This window comes from Salmo trutta, chromosome 2 (assembly GCF_901001165.1).
Source record: "Salmo trutta chromosome 2, fSalTru1.1, whole genome shotgun sequence".
Classification (NCBI taxonomy): domain Eukaryota; kingdom Metazoa; phylum Chordata; class Actinopteri; order Salmoniformes; family Salmonidae; genus Salmo; species Salmo trutta.
The window spans coordinates 59,030,399-59,049,357 of NC_042958.1; the positions used below are offsets into that span (position 1 = coordinate 59,030,399).

At 44.2% G+C, this 18,959-nt stretch overlaps 1 protein-coding gene and 1 pseudogene across 1 annotated transcript; both read left to right on the forward strand.

Annotated features, from left to right (window-relative positions):
- Positions 1–1,702: 1,702 nt before the first annotated feature.
- Positions 1,703–15,624, forward strand: dydc2 (DPY30 domain containing 2). The gene is made up of 8 exons (XM_029708413.1): positions 1,703–1,721; positions 2,028–2,178; positions 2,535–2,666; positions 4,094–4,198; positions 5,024–5,167; positions 5,635–5,778; positions 14,991–15,179; positions 15,340–15,624. Exons 2-8 carry the CDS (start codon positions 2,032–2,034, stop codon positions 15,367–15,369), a joined length of 891 nt encoding a protein of 296 aa, XP_029564273.1. The 5' UTR covers positions 1,703–1,721; positions 2,028–2,031; the 3' UTR covers positions 15,370–15,624.
- Positions 15,625–16,079: 455 nt separating this feature from the next.
- On the forward strand, positions 16,080–18,856 carry LOC115159068 (peroxiredoxin-like 2A; annotated as a pseudogene).
- Positions 18,857–18,959: the final 103 nt, after the last annotated feature.

An 18,959-nucleotide genomic window follows, 5' to 3' on the forward strand; every position in this document is an offset into this window, starting at 1 on the left:
GCTTCTCCTGTCTTTCCCCCCCTATTCACTCTCTTTTTGTCACAAGGGGCCCCTCACTTTCCTGGCGGGATCACTGTGCCTGTGTACACAGAGTCAGGCCCGGTAGAGTTATAAGCCCAGCCCTGGCAGTAGCTGCTGGAATCCATGGTTCTAATGAAGACATGCCTGATTGAAACTAGGCACTATACAGCATGATGCAATGCATTCAGTTGAGCATTAAACGATGAACCATCAAATTATTTACAGGTATTTTTTTAGAATGGACAAGAAGTGTTAAGGACAAAGCGTTGCTTGTTTCTTAAAAAAATAAACATATGTCTGAGTTGCATGTTTGAGTTGATTTTCTTGTCAACCCGTCTGCTACAAGACATCGCTGACCCTGGCCCCATACTGTAACGACAACATAGAGTGGGGTCAGAGTTCAGACAGAGGTCAAACCAAAGGACAATGACTCTGGCTCTAGGTGTATATAATTAGATTTTCGGACAAGTTATCCAGCAGCCCAATTAAAGTGGGATTTGATTTTACACTACACTGTGGACCTAAATGGTATAGGCCTATATGAATATTTGCACCTCCAAGGGCTTCCAAAGTGTGAAAAGTAAGACATACTTGAACATGAGCTTCTCAAATATGAACTGTCCCATGGTATCCATCCTGTGTGGAGTACACTAGAAATATAGTCATGGATGCAACAGCCTAATTGAAGTGGTGTTGTAATATTAATAAAGTGTCCAATAGCCTACAATTTCCCATTAATAATGCTAACCTTTCCAATGCAAATGTCCTCATCCAGAGGATGATATGTGGTGGTGCTTGGGGATCTGGGTCAGGTGTTGGTGAGATGATTGCTGGTGTGACCGCTAAGCAGCGGCAGCGTGCATAGGGCTGAGATCCCCTTTCCTCTTCAGCAGTTATGGGGAATGTGGCAGCTGCCTGCAGGGTGTGTTGGTAGATCCCGGTATATCTCACCGATGTGTGTGACCCTGACAATCTCTGGTTTCATGAACCCTAAACCCTAAAATATGTCAGAACCAAAACAAAAGCATTGGATTATTGATAAACATCACAAACCTTATCTCTGCTGAGTGCAGTGAAAAAGGTGTGTGTGTGTGTGTGTGTGTGTGTGTGTGTGTGTGTGTGTGTGTGTGTGTGTGTGTGTGTGTGTGTGTGTGTGTGTGTGTGTGTGTGTGTGTGTGTGTTTCAAACTTAATGACACCAGACGAGCAACTGAAACCTCATAGCAAGCCGAATCACTGACTCCCAGATCTTATTAAATGAATAATGAATAATAATTATATGGATTCCCTGCCCTAATGTAATGTATGGTCATAGATGACTAGGTAAATACTGTAGCATGCACCCTAACTACACATAGAACAAAAGGTATAAGATACCTAGCAAACCTTTTTCTATTTCAATTAGCAATGGAATTATTTAGTTCACATAGGCCTATAAAACCATTACTGAAGTGTAAATGGGTTGAAATACAGACTTAATATGTGGTATACCTTGTAATTGGTGACATTATATGTAATTTCAATGAAATTATAGTCGATATTTAAAACATTGAAATAAAATGCACGTGGTACATCTTTGCAAGCTCTACTTCTTACTACAAAACGGAACCTTCTCAACAACATTGGAGGAAAGATGTATGAAGTAGCACCGTTACCATGGAGATAAAATACATATCCGGACGCTCTGAACGAAAAAGACAGGTGGGTCTGGTTTCAAAACAATTCTATTTGGAGTCAGTTTATCCTATTATAAAATAGTAACATTAAAGTAACAATGCTCTTTTGTGTCGACACATTTTGTTTACAAAGTATTTACAAACAAATAGGAACGTTTTACACTGAAAACCTTGTTTTATTGTTCATAGGTTTGATAGCTAGCGTAACGACGCAACAATAACGCCTGAGCTAAAAGTAAAAAATGAAGTAGAACATATTTTGTACCCCTGTTGTCTTAGCTGACATTTGTAGCTACTGTGTTCATACATTATTGCATTTTCTTGCATACAGGAAAATGGACTCAGAATACTTGAAAAGGGGTATGGGAAAATGTCTCATAGAAGGATTAGCCGAGGTGGCCGAGCTTCGCCCCATGGACCCGGTCGAATTTCTTGCACAGTGGATTTACAAGTATAAAGAAAACATGGACAATGAGGAGAAAGTGAGTAATGATGTTCAGACTATTGCCATTGTGGGGCAGCCTATACCCAAATGTTGTCTAGACAATCTCATCCAGACGTGCTCTTTGGTAAGCATTAGTTTATTTAGTAAATCGTTTTCTTAAAACTGCATTGTTGGTTAAGGGCTTGTAAGTAAGCATTTCATGGTAAGGTCTACACCTGTTCTATTCGGCGCATGTGACAAATACAATTTGATTTGATTAACTACGTCAACGTATACCTTTCTGAGCCTATACTGTCATTCAATGTTGGTAGATAACGGGACTATAAAAACGCTTGATTATACAATTATTAAGCCAGTATTGTTATGTTATTGGAATATCTGTGATCATTGCAGAAAAAGGCCCTCCAGCAGCAACTGGAGCAGGAGCAGCAGAGAGCCATAGATGAGGCAGTGCACATGAGGCAGATGAAGGAGGAAGAATATAAAATCACAGGGGAAGTCCCAGAAGAACCCAAAGAAACAAAAGTATGTATTGTGTGTGTGTGTGTGTGTGTGTGTGTGTGTGTGTGTGTGTGTGTGTGTGTGTGTGCACAGCCAGCCCGTTCATTAGTCAGAATTAGGTGGCAGGCTACGGTGGCAGATTGACGAGGGCGGCATTTTCTGAGCTTAACCAAGACGCACCTCCACATAAAACCTCACATAATTCTGCCCAAAGACAATGACAATTTCTCGAAACCAGTGGCATATGGGCTTTTTAGGTGAGTGCTGATGCCGCCCTGATAAGCACAGGCTGGAGATAAAATGTATGACAATGTAATGAGACGGACACTTTTTACATCATGCAGGTTTCTCCGATCAAATAGCCTAACCTAAATGACGATAAATCAAATACAAAATGTGCTGTCATGTTAACAAACAACATATCCTAAAAACAGGACAGGTCAAAGTAAAATGGACAATATTGTTGTTGTCCAGGAGTTTCACCCCATTGTCATGATCAGTGGTTTCAAGTTTGTATCCGTACATTTTTGAAAAGCTGATCATAGGGAAAAATAAAATACTTCTGCATTTCCCACTGTGTAAACACATTGCAAATAGGCTCACGATAACTCCTGATAAAGTTGGATAGCTGATATTCAGAGATTAAATATCCAAATTCATTAGTCACAGGAATCAGGACTAATAAAGCCAATGCTACAGCCTGTTTTACAAATGGTAGGCTTACCTCAAAGATAGGCATAAAATTCATAAAATTCAATTTCAGGCAACACTGTAGGCTACCTCAGTAAGCACGGACCAACGCCGGCGCCTTTTCGACGTCTTTTTTTTCGTACAGTCCAGACTGGTCTTGATTTCCACATCCACAGACATTGGTTTTTGGTCCGGTCCGGACCAAATCTGAACCAATCATAGTTTGGCTCAGATTTGGTGTGGTCTGGACCAGCCTTGATTTGGCCCAAACATAGTTTATAAATTACTTATTTTCAACTTTCATTCAGAATGAAACATTTGCCTGATTTCAACATCTGGAAAATTCATATTTTCAACGTCTGGAAAATACGTATTTTCAACATCTGTAAAATAAGTATTTTCACCTTTCATTCAGAACCAAAAATGAAACAGATTTCAACGTCTGGAAAATTCGTATCTTTCAACATCCAGAAAATATGCCTTTTCAACGTCCTGGGAAATATGTATTTTAAACATACGGAAAATACATTTTCACCTGTTATTCAGAACCCAAATTGAACCTAACTTCAACGTCTGGAAAATCCGTATTTTAGATGTCTTTTCAATGTAATTTTGCTTACTGGGACTATTCTAGTTTTGCAGGGGGCGCCATTTTTGGGTTTCGCCTAGGGCGGCAGCACGGCAAGGACCGGCCCTGTGTGTGTGTTTGTGTGTATGATTTAAAGCCCATGTGGGTTGAAATTGTGTTGTTATCTTTTCAGGAAGTTGAGGAAATACCTGCGACACCTCCGCCAGCTCCAGTTTCAGAAAGGCCCAAGAAATTAAACCCTCCAACGCTTGCTGCAGTGGAGGAGGGCGATGATGGGGTATGGTTTTTGTAGAATTTTAAGACTTCCTCAGCTCCTCAGATATAACGTTTTCATGCGTTGTTTTCAACAACAAAACATTGATAGATTGTATGTTTTTGTGTATGCTTAATATCAGGGAATCTGTGATGTCTTATAAATGTTGGTAGTCTTACATTAGATTTAACTGGTAAATGGCAAGGAAACTAACCAAATTAGTAATATTTGCTTAGAATGTCCATGTTTTGACTAGATGTTCACAAGAGAGCTTCAACTGCATTATGGAAATATGGATTAGGAACAGCCGCTGGAGAGAGAGTTGAGAATTTTATCGTCCAGGGTTTAATCTCATCAACACATCATCAGATATTTCAAGAGCACCCTACAGGGTCTGGTCAGAGTCAGACCACCAGGGTCATATCACCAGGTGTCATGGAGAATGAGCCATTGAAATCAGAAGTATCCACCACCTCCACCTCTGAAAATGAGCAGGTCACTGAAGAAGTTCAAGACAAAGATAACACCAAACAGGAGGTGACATCCATCCCAGAGCTCAAGAATACTCTGCTAAAATCTGTGTGCCTTTGGTGGTTGCTATACTATCCTCTCTAGGTCACCATTTCTTTCGCACCATCCGAGGGCTTTTACGGTTCTGTCCATTGGCTGATGATGACTGCTTCTGCACATTCTTTGCATGGCTTGCCCTCTCCCTGAGGTCAAGACATTTGATTCAGAAAGAATAGATGTGCAGGCTAGAGCTGAGAGCAGGAGGACTAGAAATCTACAAATGTGGATGAATGGCTGCAATGATTCTAATATTGTTTTGTCTCACAAACTGGTCACCAGGTGACTGATCAACCTGAAACCAGTGAACCTGATGAATCTACACAAATAGAGGTAGAGTCAACCTCAGCACCAGAGAATGATGAGGGGGGACAAACTGAGGATCCACAAGACAAACACAAGCCTCTTCATCAAGACCAAAAAAAGGTGATGGCTTATACCAAAAAAAGACTGAAACGAGGGACATGAGAAATAACACACTAGAAAAAGAGATAGGAAAGAACATGGATAAATGTGTGCCAGACAAGAGAGGGAGGAATGTCTAGACAAGACAGAAGGGATACAGTGGACAAGTGCACAGTAAAGATCATAGATTACTGAAAAGAAGACAAGTCATTGTGTCCTGCGAGACAGTCAATGTTGTTTTCAGGACTGAAAGAGACAGTCATTGTTGATTTCAGGACTGAATGAATGAAAAGATAGTAGGAGCAAGAATAAAAGAAGCAGGAAAGCTGAATAATCAACCCGAAGAAATATCTTCCTTTTGAGATGCAGTGAGGACATTTTTAGCCAGACAGTCACACTATTATCGAACAACACCAGAAGACGAGAGAGAATAAGTACATTCAGTGAACTGAACCCAGTCATTTTTCTTCCAAAAACATTTTCAACAGGTGACTGATGAACCTGATAAACCTGAAACTAGTGAACCTGCTGATTCTACACAAGTAGAGCCAACCTCAGGACCAGAGAATGATGATGTCAAACCAGATGAGACTATGTCTGAGGAGGGACAGGAACATCAGGACCAAGAGAAGGTGACGGCTTCATGTGACACACCCAAGACAGATTAAAATGGTTGATTATGTATTTGTATTTTTAGAGATATGCTGAGGATGTCTACCATCTGTTTTTACCCAAAGACCTAGCAATTGACAAAATAATATTCATTCAGGGAAGGAAAGACAAAATAAAGGGATGACAAACCAGGAGAAGAGAGAGGAAAGATCATGGTGAAATGAGTGCCAGAGAAGAAAAGAAAATACAGTACCAGTCAAAAGTTTGGACACCTACTCATTCAAGGGTTTTTCTTTACATTTTACAAAAAAATTACATTGTAGAATAATAGTGAAGACATCACAACTATGAAATAACACATATGGAATCAGGTAGTAACCAAAAAAGTGTTAAACAAATCAAAATATTTGTTATATTTGAGATTCTTCAAAGTAGCCACCCTTTGCCTTGATGACAGCTTTGCACACTCTTGGCGTTCTCCCAACCAGCTTCACCTGGAATACTTTTCCAACAGTCTTGAAGGAGTTCCGACATATGCTGAGCACTTGTCGGCTGCTTTTCCTTCACTCTGCGGTCCTAACTCCTCCCAAACCATCTCAATTGGGTTGAGGTCGGTTGACTGTAGAGGCCAGGTCATCTGATGCAGGACTCCGTCACGCTCCTTATTTGTCAAATAGCCCTTACACAGCCTGGAGGTGTGTTGGGTCATTATACTATTGAAAAATAAATTATAGTCCCACTAAGTGCAAACCAGATTGGATGGCGTATCGCTGCAGAACGCTGTGATGGCATGCTGTTTAAGTGTGCCTTGAATTCTAAATAAATCACTGACAGTGTCACCAGCAAAGCACCCCCACACATCATACCTCCTCCTCCATGCCTCATGGTTGGAACCACACATGCAGAGAACATCCGTTCACCTACTCTGCGTCTCACAAAGACACGGCGGTTGGAACCAAAAATCTCAAATTTGGACTCATCAGACCAAAGGACAGATTTCTAATGTCCATTGCTCGTGTTTCTTGGCCTAAGCAAGTCTCTTCTTATTGGTGTCCTTTAGTAGTGGTTTCTTTGCAGCAATTCGACCATGAAGGCCTGATTCACTCAGTCTCCTCTGAACAGTTGATGTTGAGATGTGTCTGTTACTTGAACTCTGTGAAGCATTTATTTGGCCTGCAATTTCTGAGGCTGGAAACTCTAATGAACTTATCCTCTGCAGCAGAGGTAACTCTGGGGCTGCATTTCAAACACTTAAAAGACACACCCTATCCCCTCAGCCCTCAAATTAGGTGGACACTTCTGATGACGTATCATGACGTCTGACGAGTATACACTTGCAGGGCAAGGGGCAAGGGAGGAAGGGATGAATTTGAAATGGACCGCCCTTGTCCGGAAATTTGTCAATCGTTCATCCAGTGATGATTGTGCTTTCAGCCAGCTTGTGGGTGCTTTATATGCGCTTCAGTCAATTATGATTGCATGTCTACTTATATTAACTATATCATTATTAATATATGCCTACTGTATGATAGCTAGCAAATTCATTTCCCAAAGCTAACCAAACAAAAACATCATTACTTTTACGAGACGTGTTTGTGCATTAGTAGCACAATTTCTAACTTATTTATATTTGTTTTTACTTACACTTGTATGTTGACTCCATATTAACGTTAAGGTTTTAAGTTTTGGCTGACCTTTCTTAGCGGATGTACAAACATCGCATATTGAATTATGGGGCGTTTCAGGCACCGAAGTGAACATAATTGTACACTCGCAAACTCCATTAAAAACAAGGGCTGAGGGGCTTACGTTGCAAATTTCCCTTGCTTGGCTAATCATTTGGACCAGCGACAAATATGTCCGCGGGGATTCCCCCAAGGGCATAAGGCGAGGGTAAGTGGACAAGGGTGTGTCTTTTATGATTTTGAAATGCAGCCTGGGTCTTCCTTTCCTGTGGCGGTCCTCATGAGAGCCAGTTTCATCATAGCGCTTGATGGTTTTTGCGACTGCACATGAAGAAATGTTCTAAGTTCTTGAAATGTTCCGTATTGACTGACCTTCATGTCTTAAAGTAATGATGGACTGTCGTTCCTCTTTGCTTATTTGAGCTGTTCTTGTCATAATATGGACTTGGTCTTTTACAGAGTTCAAGTAACAGACTTTTACATCATGTAAGATGGCGCCGGAGCAGAAGGCAGACGTTTTACGTGCCCCCAACCGATTGTGTTTTTTTGTTTGTTTATATGCGTTGTTTTTAACTTATTTTTTTACAATTTATTGCCATAATGTTGCTGCTACCGTCTCTTATGACCGAAAATTACTTCTAGACATCAGGACTGCGTTACTCACCATGGACTAGCAGAATCCTTTTTCTTCTTTCACGGCTCTGACGAGGCCGAGGTGGAGGATATACGGCTCCCTTCGGGAACAGGCACCCGACCCCAGTGATCTGCATGAAGAGGAGGCGGAGAAAGAGAGGCCGGAGAACGGGCTGCCTTAGAAGTCCGAGGGGATCGAATAAACCCCCACTCCCCTTAATTCTGCTAGCAAACATACAATCTTTGGACAATAAAATGGATGAGTTATTGGGAAGATTAAACTACCAACAGGACATTAAAAACTGTAACATCTTATGCTTCACGGAGTTGTGGCAGAACGACAACAATATCAACATACAGCTGGCTGGTTATACGATGTACCGGCAGGATAGAACAGCGGCGTCTGGTAAGACAAGGGGCGGCGGTCTATGTATTTTTGTAAACAACAGCTGGTGCACGATATCTAAGGAAGTCTCGAGCTATTGCTCGCCTGAGGTAGAGTTTCTCATGATAAGCTGCAGACCATTACCTACCGAGAGAGTTTTCATCTATATTATTTGTAGCTGTTTACATACCACCACAGTCAGAGGCTGGCACTAAGATAGCATTGAATGAGCTGTATTCCGCCATAAGCAAACAAGAAAACGCTCACCCAGAGGCGGCGCTCCTAGTAGCCGGGGACTTTAATGCAGGGAAACTTCAATAAGTTTAACCAAATTTCTATCAGCATGTTAAATGTGCAACCAGAGGGAAAAGAACTCTGGACCATCTATACTCCACACACAGAGATGCATGCAAAGCTCTCCCTCACCCTCCATTTGGCAAATCTGACCATAATTCCATCCTCCTGATTCCTGCTTACAAGCTAAAATTAAAGCAGGAAGCACCAGTGAATAGATCAATAAAAAAGTGGTCAGATGAAGCAGATGCTAAGCTACAGGACTGTTTTGCTAGCACAGACTGGAATATGTTCCAGGATACCTCCGATGGCATTGAGGAGTACACCACATCTGTCATTGGCTTTATCAATAAGTGCATCAATGATGTCGTCCCCACAGTGACCGTACGTACATACCCCAACCAGAAGAAATGGATTACAGGCAGCATCCGCACTGAGCTGAAGGCTAGAGCTGCCGCTTTCAAGGAGCGGGACTCTAACCCGGAAGCTTATAAGATATCCTGCTATGCCTTCCGACGAACCATCAAACAGGCAAAGCGTCAATACAGGACTAAGATTACATTTACATTTAAGTCATTTAGCAGACGCTCTTATCCAGAGCGACTTACAAATTGGTGCATTCACCTATAATATCCAGTAGAACAAACACTTTACAATAGTGCATCTAAATCCTTTAAAGGGGGGGGGGGGGTTAAAAGGATTACTTTATCCTATCCCAGGTATTCCTTAAAGAGGTGGGGTTTCAGGTGTCTCCGGAAGGTGGTGATTGACTCCGCTGTCCTGGCATCGTGAGGGAGATTGTTCCACCATTGGGGTGCCAGAGCGGCGAACAGTTTTGACTGGGCTGAGCGGGAACTGTGCTTCCTCAGAGGTAGGGAGGCGAGCAGGCCAGAGGTGGATGAACGCAGTGCCCTTGTTTGGGTGTAGGGCCTGATCAGAGCCTGAAGGTACGGAGGTGCCGTTCCCCTCACAGCTCCGTAGGCAAGCACCATGGTCTTGTAGCGGATGCGAGCTTCAACTGGAAGCCAGTGGAGAGAGCGGAGGAGCGGGGTGACGTGAGAGAACTTGGGAAGGTTGAACACCAGACGGGCTGCGGCGTTCTGGATGAGTTGTAGGGGTTTGATGGCACAGGCAGGGAGCCCAGCCAACAGCGAGTTGCAGTAATCCAGGCGGGAGATGACAAGTGCCTGGATTAGGACCTGCGCCGCTTCCTGTGTGAGGCAGGGTCGTACTCTGCGAATGTTGTAGAGCATGAACCTACAGGATCGGGTCACCGCCTTGATGTTAGTGGAGAACGACAGGGTGTTGTCCAGGATCACGCCAAGGTTCTTAGCACTCTGGGAGGAGGACACAAGGGAGTTGTCAACCGTGATGGCGAGATCATGGAACGGGCAGTCCTTCCCCGGGAGGAAGAGCAGCTCCGTCTTGCCGAGGTTCAGCTTGAGGTGGTGATCCGTCATCCACACTGATATGTCTGCCAGACATGCAGAGATGCGATTCGCCACCTGGTTGTCAGAAGGGGGAAAGGAGAAGATTAATTGTGTGTCGTCTGCATAGCAATGATAGGAGAGACCGTGTGAGGATATGACAGAGCCAAGTGACTTGGTGTATAGCGAGAATAGGAGAGGGCCTAGAACAGAGCCCTGGGGGACACCAGTGGTGAGAGCACGTGGTGCGGAGACAGCTTCTCGCCACGCCACCTGGTAGGAGCGACCTGTCAGGTAGGACGCAATCCAAGCGTGGGCCGCGCCGGAGATGCCCAGCTCGGAGAGGGTGGAGAGGAGGATCTGATGGTTCACAGTATCAAAGGCAGCAGATAGGTCTAGAAGGATGAGAGCAGAGGAGAGAGAGTTAGCTTTAGCAGTGCGGAGAGCCTCCGTGACACAGAGAAGAGCAGTCTCAGTTGAATGCCCAGTCTTGAAACCTGACTGATTAGGATCAAGAAGGTCGTTCTGAGAGAGATAGCAGGAGAGCTGGCCAAGGACGGCACGTTCAAGAGTTTTGGAGAGAAAAGAAAGAAGGGATACTGGTCTGTAGTTGTTGACATCGGAGGGATCGAGTGTAGGTTTTTTCAGAAGGGGTGCAACTCTCGCTCTCTTGAAGACGGAAGGGACGTAGCCAGCGGTCAAGGATGAGTTGATGAGCGAGGTGAGGTAGGGGAGAAGGTCTCCGGAAATGGTCTGGAGAAGAGAGGAGGGGATAGGGTCAAGTGGGCAGGTTGTTGGGCGGCCGGCCGTCACAAGACGCGAGATTTCATCTGGAGAGAGAGGGGAGAAAGAGGTCAAAGCACAGGGTAGGGCAGTGTGAGCAGGACCAGCGGTGTCGCTTGACTTAGCAAACGAGGATCGGATGTCGTCAACCTTCTTTTCAAAATGGTTGACGAAGTCATCCGCAGTGAGGGAGGAGGGGGGGGGGGGGAGGGGGAGGAGGATTCAGGAGGGAGGAGAAGGTAGCAAAAAGCTTCCTAGGGTTAGAGGCAGATGCTTGGAATTTAGAGTGGTAGAAAGTGGCTTTAGCAGCAGAGACAGAAGAGGAAAATGTAGAGAGGAGGGAGTGAAAGGATGCGAGGTCCGCAGGGAGGCGAGTTTTCCTCCATTTCCGCTCGGCTGCCCGGAGCCCTGTTCTGTGAGCTCGCAGTGAGTCGTCGAGCCACGGAGCAGGAGGGGAGGACCGAGCCGGCCTGGAGGATAGGGGACAGAGAAAATCAAAGGATGCAGAGAGGGAGGAGAGGAGGGTTGAGGAGGCAAAATCAGGAGATAGGTTGGAGAAGGTTTGAGCAGAGGGAAGAGATGATAGGATGGAAGAGGAGAGAGTAGCAGGAGAGAGAGAGCGAAGGTTGGGACGGCGCAATACCATCCGAGTAGGGGCAGAGTGAGAAGTTTTTGATGAGAGCGAGAGGGAAAAGGATACAAGGTAGTGGTCGGAGACTTGGAGAGGAGTTGCAATGAGATTAGTGGAAGAACAGCATCTAGTAAAGATGAGGTCAAGCGTATTGCCTGCCTTGTGAGTAGGGGGGGAAGGTGAGAGGGTGAGGTCAAAAGAGGAGAGGAGTGGAAAGAAGGAGGCAGAGAGGAATGAGTCGAAGGTAGACGTGGGGAGGTTAAAGTCACCCAGAACTGTGAGAGGTGAGCCATCCTCAGGGAAGGAACTTATCAAGGCGTCAAGCTCATTGATGAACTCTCCAAGGGAACCTGGAGGGCGATAAATGATGAGGATGTTAAGCTTGAAAGGGCTGGTAACTGTGACAGCATGGAATTCAAATGAGGAGATAGACAGATGGGTCAGGGGAGAAAGAGAGAATGTCCACTTGGGAGAGATGAGGATTCCAGTGCCACCACCCCGCTGGCTCGATGCTCTAGGGGTATGCGAGAACACGTGGCCAGACGAGGAGAGAGCAGTAGGAGTAGCAGTGTTATCTGTGGTGATCCATGTTTCCGTCAGCGCCAGGAAGTCTAGGGACTGGAGGGTAGCATAGGCTGAGATGAACTCAGCCTTGTTGGCCGCAGACCGGCAGTTCCAGAGGCTGCCGGAGACCTGGAACTCCACGTGGGTCGTGCGCGCTGGGACCACCAGGTTAGAGTGGCAGCGGCCACGCGGTGTGAAGCGTTTGTATGGCCTGTGCAGAGTGGAGAGAACCGGGATCGACAGACACATAGTTGACAAGCTACAGAAGAGGCTACGCTAATGCAAAGGAGATTGGAATGACAAGTGGACTACACGTCTCGAATGTTCAGAAAGTTAAGCTTACGTTGCAGAAAATCTATTGACTAAAATGACGAAAATGATACAGTACTGCTGGCTGGTGGAGTAGGCTAGCTAGCAGTGGCTGCGTTGTTGACTTTGTTTGACCGTGTAGCTGGCTAGGTGTAGCTGGCTAGGTGACCTCGATAGTTTCAGTACTACACCTTGTCATGATACAAAAGCAACTTTGTAGCTAGCTAACATAACACTAATCAAGACGTTCCTTTGTAATGTATTTTAGTTTCTACAGTGTTACTAGTTGGCTGGGTTAGGAAAAATGGCGTCGCGGGGGACGGCAATAGCTGGCTAGCTAACCTCGGTAATTACTAAACTACACAATTATCAAGCTATGACAAAGACAACTATGTAGCTAGCTAGCCAACACTGCACTAGTCAAATCGTTCCGTTGTAAAGTATTGGTATCTACAGCGCTGCTAGTCGGTAACGGTTGGCTAGCTGTTGGCTAGCTAGCTAGCAGTGGATTAATGATGACTAGGTGTGTTGACTACGTCTGGCGTCGCGGCTGGCTACTTACTAATAATTACTCTAAACTACACAATTATCTTAGATGCAAAGACAACTAAGTAGCTGGCTCACTAACACTACACTAGTCAAGTCGTTCCGTTGTAATGTAATAGATAGTGCAGCTAGTCGGTGGAAGTTGGCTGGTTGGCTAGCTAGCAGTGTTGACTAGCTAGCTAGCAGTGATGACTACGTTAGGAGGACGAAGATAGCTAACTTCGATAATTACTCTAAGCTACACGATTATCTTTGATACAAAGACGGCTATGTAGCTAGCTAAGAAAAGAAAAGAATTGCTCGGATCAAACAAATCAAACCGTTGTAATGTAGTGAAGTGTAATATTACCTGTGGAGTGAAGCGTAGTGCGACTGCTCGCTCCAAACCTAATCCTCCTCGGTGTAGGAAGATCAAGTCTTACTACACCGGCTCTGATGCTCGTCGGATGTGGCAGGGCCCGCAAACCATTACGGACTACAAAGGGAAGCACAGCCGAGAGCTGCCCAGTGACACGAGCCTGCCCGACGAGCTAAACTACTTCTATGGTCGCTTCGAGACAAATCACACTGAAACATGCATGAGAACACCAGCTGTACCCGAAGATTGTGTGATCACGCTCTCCGCAGCCGATATGAGTAAGACCTTTAGACAGGTCAACATTCACAAGGCTGCAGGGCCAGATGGATTACTAGGCCGTGTACTGCGAGCATGCGCTGACCAACTAGCAAGTATCTTCTCTGACATTTTCAACCTCTCCCTGTCGAAGTCTGTAATACCAAGATGTTTTAAGCAGACCACCATACACACACACACACACTATACATTCACATGGATTTAGTAATGTAGATAATTGGTAGTGGTGGAGTAGGGACCTGAGGACACACAGTGTGTTGTGAAATCTGTGAATGTATTGTAATGTCTTAAAATTTTATAAACTGCCTTAATTTTGCTGCACCACAGGAAGAGTAGCTGCTGCTTTGGCAGCAGCTAATGGGGATCCATAATAAATACAAATACAAAAATACTGACATTTTCAGCCTCTCCCTGTCTGAGTCCGTAATACCAACATGTTTTAAACAGACCACCATAGTGCCTGTGCCCAAGAACACTAAGGTAACCTGCCTAAATGACTACCGACCCGTAGCACTCACGTCTATAGCCATGAAGTGCTTTGAAAGGCTGGTTATGGCTCACATCAACACCATTATCCCAGAAACCCTAGACCCACCCAGATTTGCATACCGCCCCAACAGATCCACAGATGATGCCGTCTCTATTGCACTCCACACTGCCCTTTCCCATCTGGACAGAAGGAACACCTATGCGAGAATGCTATTCATTGACTACAGCTCAGCGTTCAACACCATAGTGCCCTCAAAGCTCATCAATAGGCTAAGGACCCTGGGACTAAACACCTCCCTCTGCAACTGGATCCTGGACTTCCTGACGGGCCGCCCCAGGTGGTAAGGGTAGGTAACAACACATCCGCCACGCTGATCCTCAACACAGGGGGTGCGTGCTAACAAGGCACACCTGTTAATTGAAATGTATTCTAGGTGACTACCTCATGAAGCTGGTTGAGAGAATACCTATTGTGCAAAGCTGTCATCAAGGCAAAGGGTGGCTACTTTGAAGAATCTCATATAAAATATATTTTGATTTTTTTAAACACTTTTTTGGTTACTACATGATTCCATATGTGTTATTTCATAGTTTTGATGTAGAACATAGTAAAAATAAAGAAAAACCCTGGAATGAGTAGGTGTGTCTAAACCTTTGACTGATATGTCTAGACAAGACAGAAGAGGAGTCAAGTCTGGAGGAGGAAGGTGTTGTGAGGTGTTCAGTCAACCAAGAGTTAACAGACAGGGATCAGAATATCAGAGGAGAAGGCGATATTGCATGTGATGTCAGAGGCAGGCTTAAAACATGTTTTATTACTCAACCAGTTTCCCTCTGACAAACTCAACATAGGAGAACGATAACCCTGTCCCAAGTGACACTATTGATCGCACACAAGAAGGGGCAGCCTCAGAGAGTGATGATGTCAGACCCGATGTGACGCAATCTGAGGAGGGAGTGGAGGAGGGAGCGGAGGAGGGAGCGGAGATGTCACAGGGGGCACTTGAACATACAACTCCTGATGACCAAGCCAAGGAGAAGGTTAACACGGAGAAGGCTTTTGTTTCGAGAGACATTTACACTGTTCAACTACAATGATAGCATGCATAACATATAAGAAGACATTCTCAAGAGTGAATGACTAAGGAAAACAGGTTTACACAGTGTATCAGTTCCATCTAAACCCTGTTCTTTTTTTCAGGAGGAAGAGGAGGAAGAGGAGGACAACTAAGATGTGGAATGATCATTTTCCTACATTATCTGGACAAAGACGTTAGTTCAAATGCAATGATAGCCTAAAGATCTATATGTTATAACATTCTACATCTTATAAATCAGTAGAGAAGCTCGACAGACGCCTAATGAAATGCATGATGTCTCCAAGAGGGAGATATATCTCAACTTGTGTAATAGGTCAATTTAACAATATGTCTATTCAGTTTGCTTTGAATAAATTTGTGTAAAGTTGTGCATCCAATTGTATTTATTATGAATGCCATTTTTTAAGCAGTCAAATGTTTAATTGATGTGGTGATTATTTTTCTGGTTCTTGTAGTTAGAAAAACCATGGCAGTAGGCAGGAGGACACTAGATATGATCAGCTTATCATGTGCTCTTTGAACGCTACAGAGGATGTGCCACATGGTTGATGGTGATAGCGCCACTCTGAGGCTGCATTTAAACAGGCAGCCCAATTCTGAAATTGTTCCACTAATTGGTATTTTGACCAATTACATCAGATCTTTTCACGTCGGTTATTTTTCAGAGCTGATCTGATTGGGCAAAAGACCAATAAGTGACAAACATATCAGAATTCAGCTGCCTGTCTAATCGCATCTTTAACGCAGTGTAATTGGCCATGCCCGTGCGGCATCAATCCAATCACTTTGCTGGCGAGACAGCGACTGAATATCTCATATAACATTTATCGATGTACTTTCGAAATCACTTGTGAAATATCAAAACAATGTTTGGTCAACGATTGGGCTGGATTTAATTATTCCGGGATTTAAACCCAGCCTGCAACGTGTGAGTCATAAGGGGCCAATCTGTGCCAAGGGTTGACCGCGTGCCTCCATTATTGAGCGTGTTCATGGTCCAAGAGTGGTTTCGTGTTGAATTTCCTTTCCTATTTCGATACAAAGACAACTTTTGCGATGGATGTTGTGGTCCAGTCATTGGGCGCAGTTGTTGCCTTAATCGCTACTGGTCTGCGCTCTTTCAGTGACTTGTTTTTGACGCAGCCATCGAGGGCCACCCTCAAACATTTAGAGGAGACTGACCTCAAACCATTGACGGGAGGTATGTTTATAAAATACTTTATAAATGTGTTATGTTATCTGACGTATTGGTGTACAATGGATGGTTACAGAATGTATTGGTGACAATTGCAATTATCCCCATAGGTCAATCTGAACTGAAGTAGCCTTGCCCTAGCGTTTTGAATCATGCCAGTTTCTCCTCATGACCCTCGACAAGCCACAATATTTAATAAAAAAAATGTTTTAACATACTTTACGGTTTGTCAGTGCATTTGGTCCTGTTGGCGGTTGACTTAATTATACTTTCCTATGGATACTTTGTCTCCCATTCCTACCGCCAAAAGGTCTATCTGCACGGACAACCGGTCACGTATGTTCAAATATAATTTTATTCAACATTCTGTCTGGTAGCGTTCTTGAGGTAACTGTCCTGATCGAAATGTTAAGTTCTGCCCCACAATGTCGGGTTTCCAGGCAACCCGTGACATGAATTTGCTTAATTTTAACCTTGCAACTTGTTTCTCACTTAGAGCGTAAGCCTTTGAAGGCCAAACGTTTATGGGAGAAGTGCGGAGCAGTTATCATGGCAGTAAGGCGGCCTGGATGATTTTTGTGCAGAGAGGTATAGTTGGAGTCACTGTTTTCCTTTGCGCTTGTAAACACTTTATTACAGAATTGATTTGATGTTACAGTAACACATTGAGGTGTAAATCTGTGTTTGCGTATTTCCCGGGGTGTGTTCTGAGTGAATTTGAGGTACAAGTACCATGTTTGTTAGTAACAGACATGATTGTTGCATTTGGCTTTCATCAAACAGATTTGTTTAGTTTAGAATTGTTTTATTTAAGTAGAAGATCAGTTAGTCAATGTGTGCAGACACATGGCTATAAACAATTGTAAAAATCTACCTGCAACAGAGCATGCTGGGATATGAGACTATCTTTCACTCGTGTTAACTTCAACAGTTTTAAGTACACAATGTGGTGTTGATTCCACTGACCCAAATAATCCTTCATTTGTTTTGTCACATACACCAGATGGCTGCAGTGAAATGTGGTGTTTTACAGGGTTAGCCATAGTAGTATGGCGGCCCCTAGAGAGAATTAGGGTTAAGTGCTTTGCTCAAGGCCTCGTTGTCAGCTTGGGTATCTGACCCAGTGACCTTTTGGTTACTGGCCCAACGGTCTAACCACTGGCTATCTGCCACCTGCAGGTATTCACCGCAGGTGGTGTCAATTTAAATCCCACTGGTGATAACCCCACTAGAATCAACACTTGGCCATAACTCAAATCTTTTGATTTCAACGTCATTAAATTTGCTGCATATTAATATTATAGGCTACTTCATGATTATTTCTTCTGCCGGGCTGTGGTCTGATCTAGGCCCTGTCTGTCATTTGGCAATTGGCTTATGTGGTGTAATCCTCCAGGAGGCCGCTGAGCTGTCCTCTCTGAAGCCCCAGCTGGAGGAGCTCGGGGTCCCTTTGTATGCTGTAGTGAAGGAGGACATCGGCACAGAGATCCAGAACTTCAGACCCTACTTCAATGGGGAGATCTTCATGGATGAAAAGGTGCATAGGCTGGGTTTCACGGTCTAATTTACAGGAAATGAATCCTCTTGTCCAATGAGCGCCATTGTTGGTCATATCTCAACTAGTTATGTATGCGACACGATCTTATCTGACATGATTATTGCAAAATGAATAGAGCAATTTGTTACAACTCCAAAGCCTTCTGCTTTGTGTCACAGAGATGTTTCTATGGGCCCCGCGAGCGTAAGATGGGTCTGTTGGCGTTCCTCCGTCTGGGCGTGTGGATGAATGGTCTGCGAGCCTTCAAGAACGGCTTCTTAGGGAATGTGTTTGGAGAAGGCTTTGTGCTGGGTGGGGTGTTCGTCATTGGAGCAGGCCAGCAGGTAGGTCTTCACAGGAAACATTAATTTCGCCATCTCACTGATGCATGGGTAGTAAAATAAGTTTTTTTGGGAAATGCTGGCTAAATGAATTAAATGGCGCCACCGAAGCCAATATCTTTTTCGTCTGCAGGGTGTACTGCTGGAGCACAGAGAGATGGAGTTCGGGGATAAGGTCAACATTCTGGATGTCCTGAAAGCTGCCAGAAAAGTACAAACTGAACTTGTGTCTTTGGAGAAGAAGTAATGTGCCTTTTGCTAGAAACTGAAACGACAAATGCCACCCAATTTAGGAGGTAGAAAGGGTGGGTAGATGCAGTCTTGTTTGTAGTTGCCGTGTTCTCTCTGGGATCTTTAGGGGCTTGTCTGCTGATGTGTGTAGGTGCTGTGTTGGGCTGTCTGAGTGTGTTTATGATGGTCTGTGTCTAAACTCTGTGGAGGGACCAGACTTGATGCTTTACACAAGTCTCCCCATTTGGTCGACACACAGCAGACAGGCTACCTGAAAGACCTCTGTTTGACAATAAAGATCTCGTTATGCATCAGTACCTCTCTGATCTCTTTTCTCTGGCAAGTTAATGATTGACTTGACACAGATTTTCACGTCTGTTTCAGAAATTTCTCCAATTCAACCATATTGACTACTCA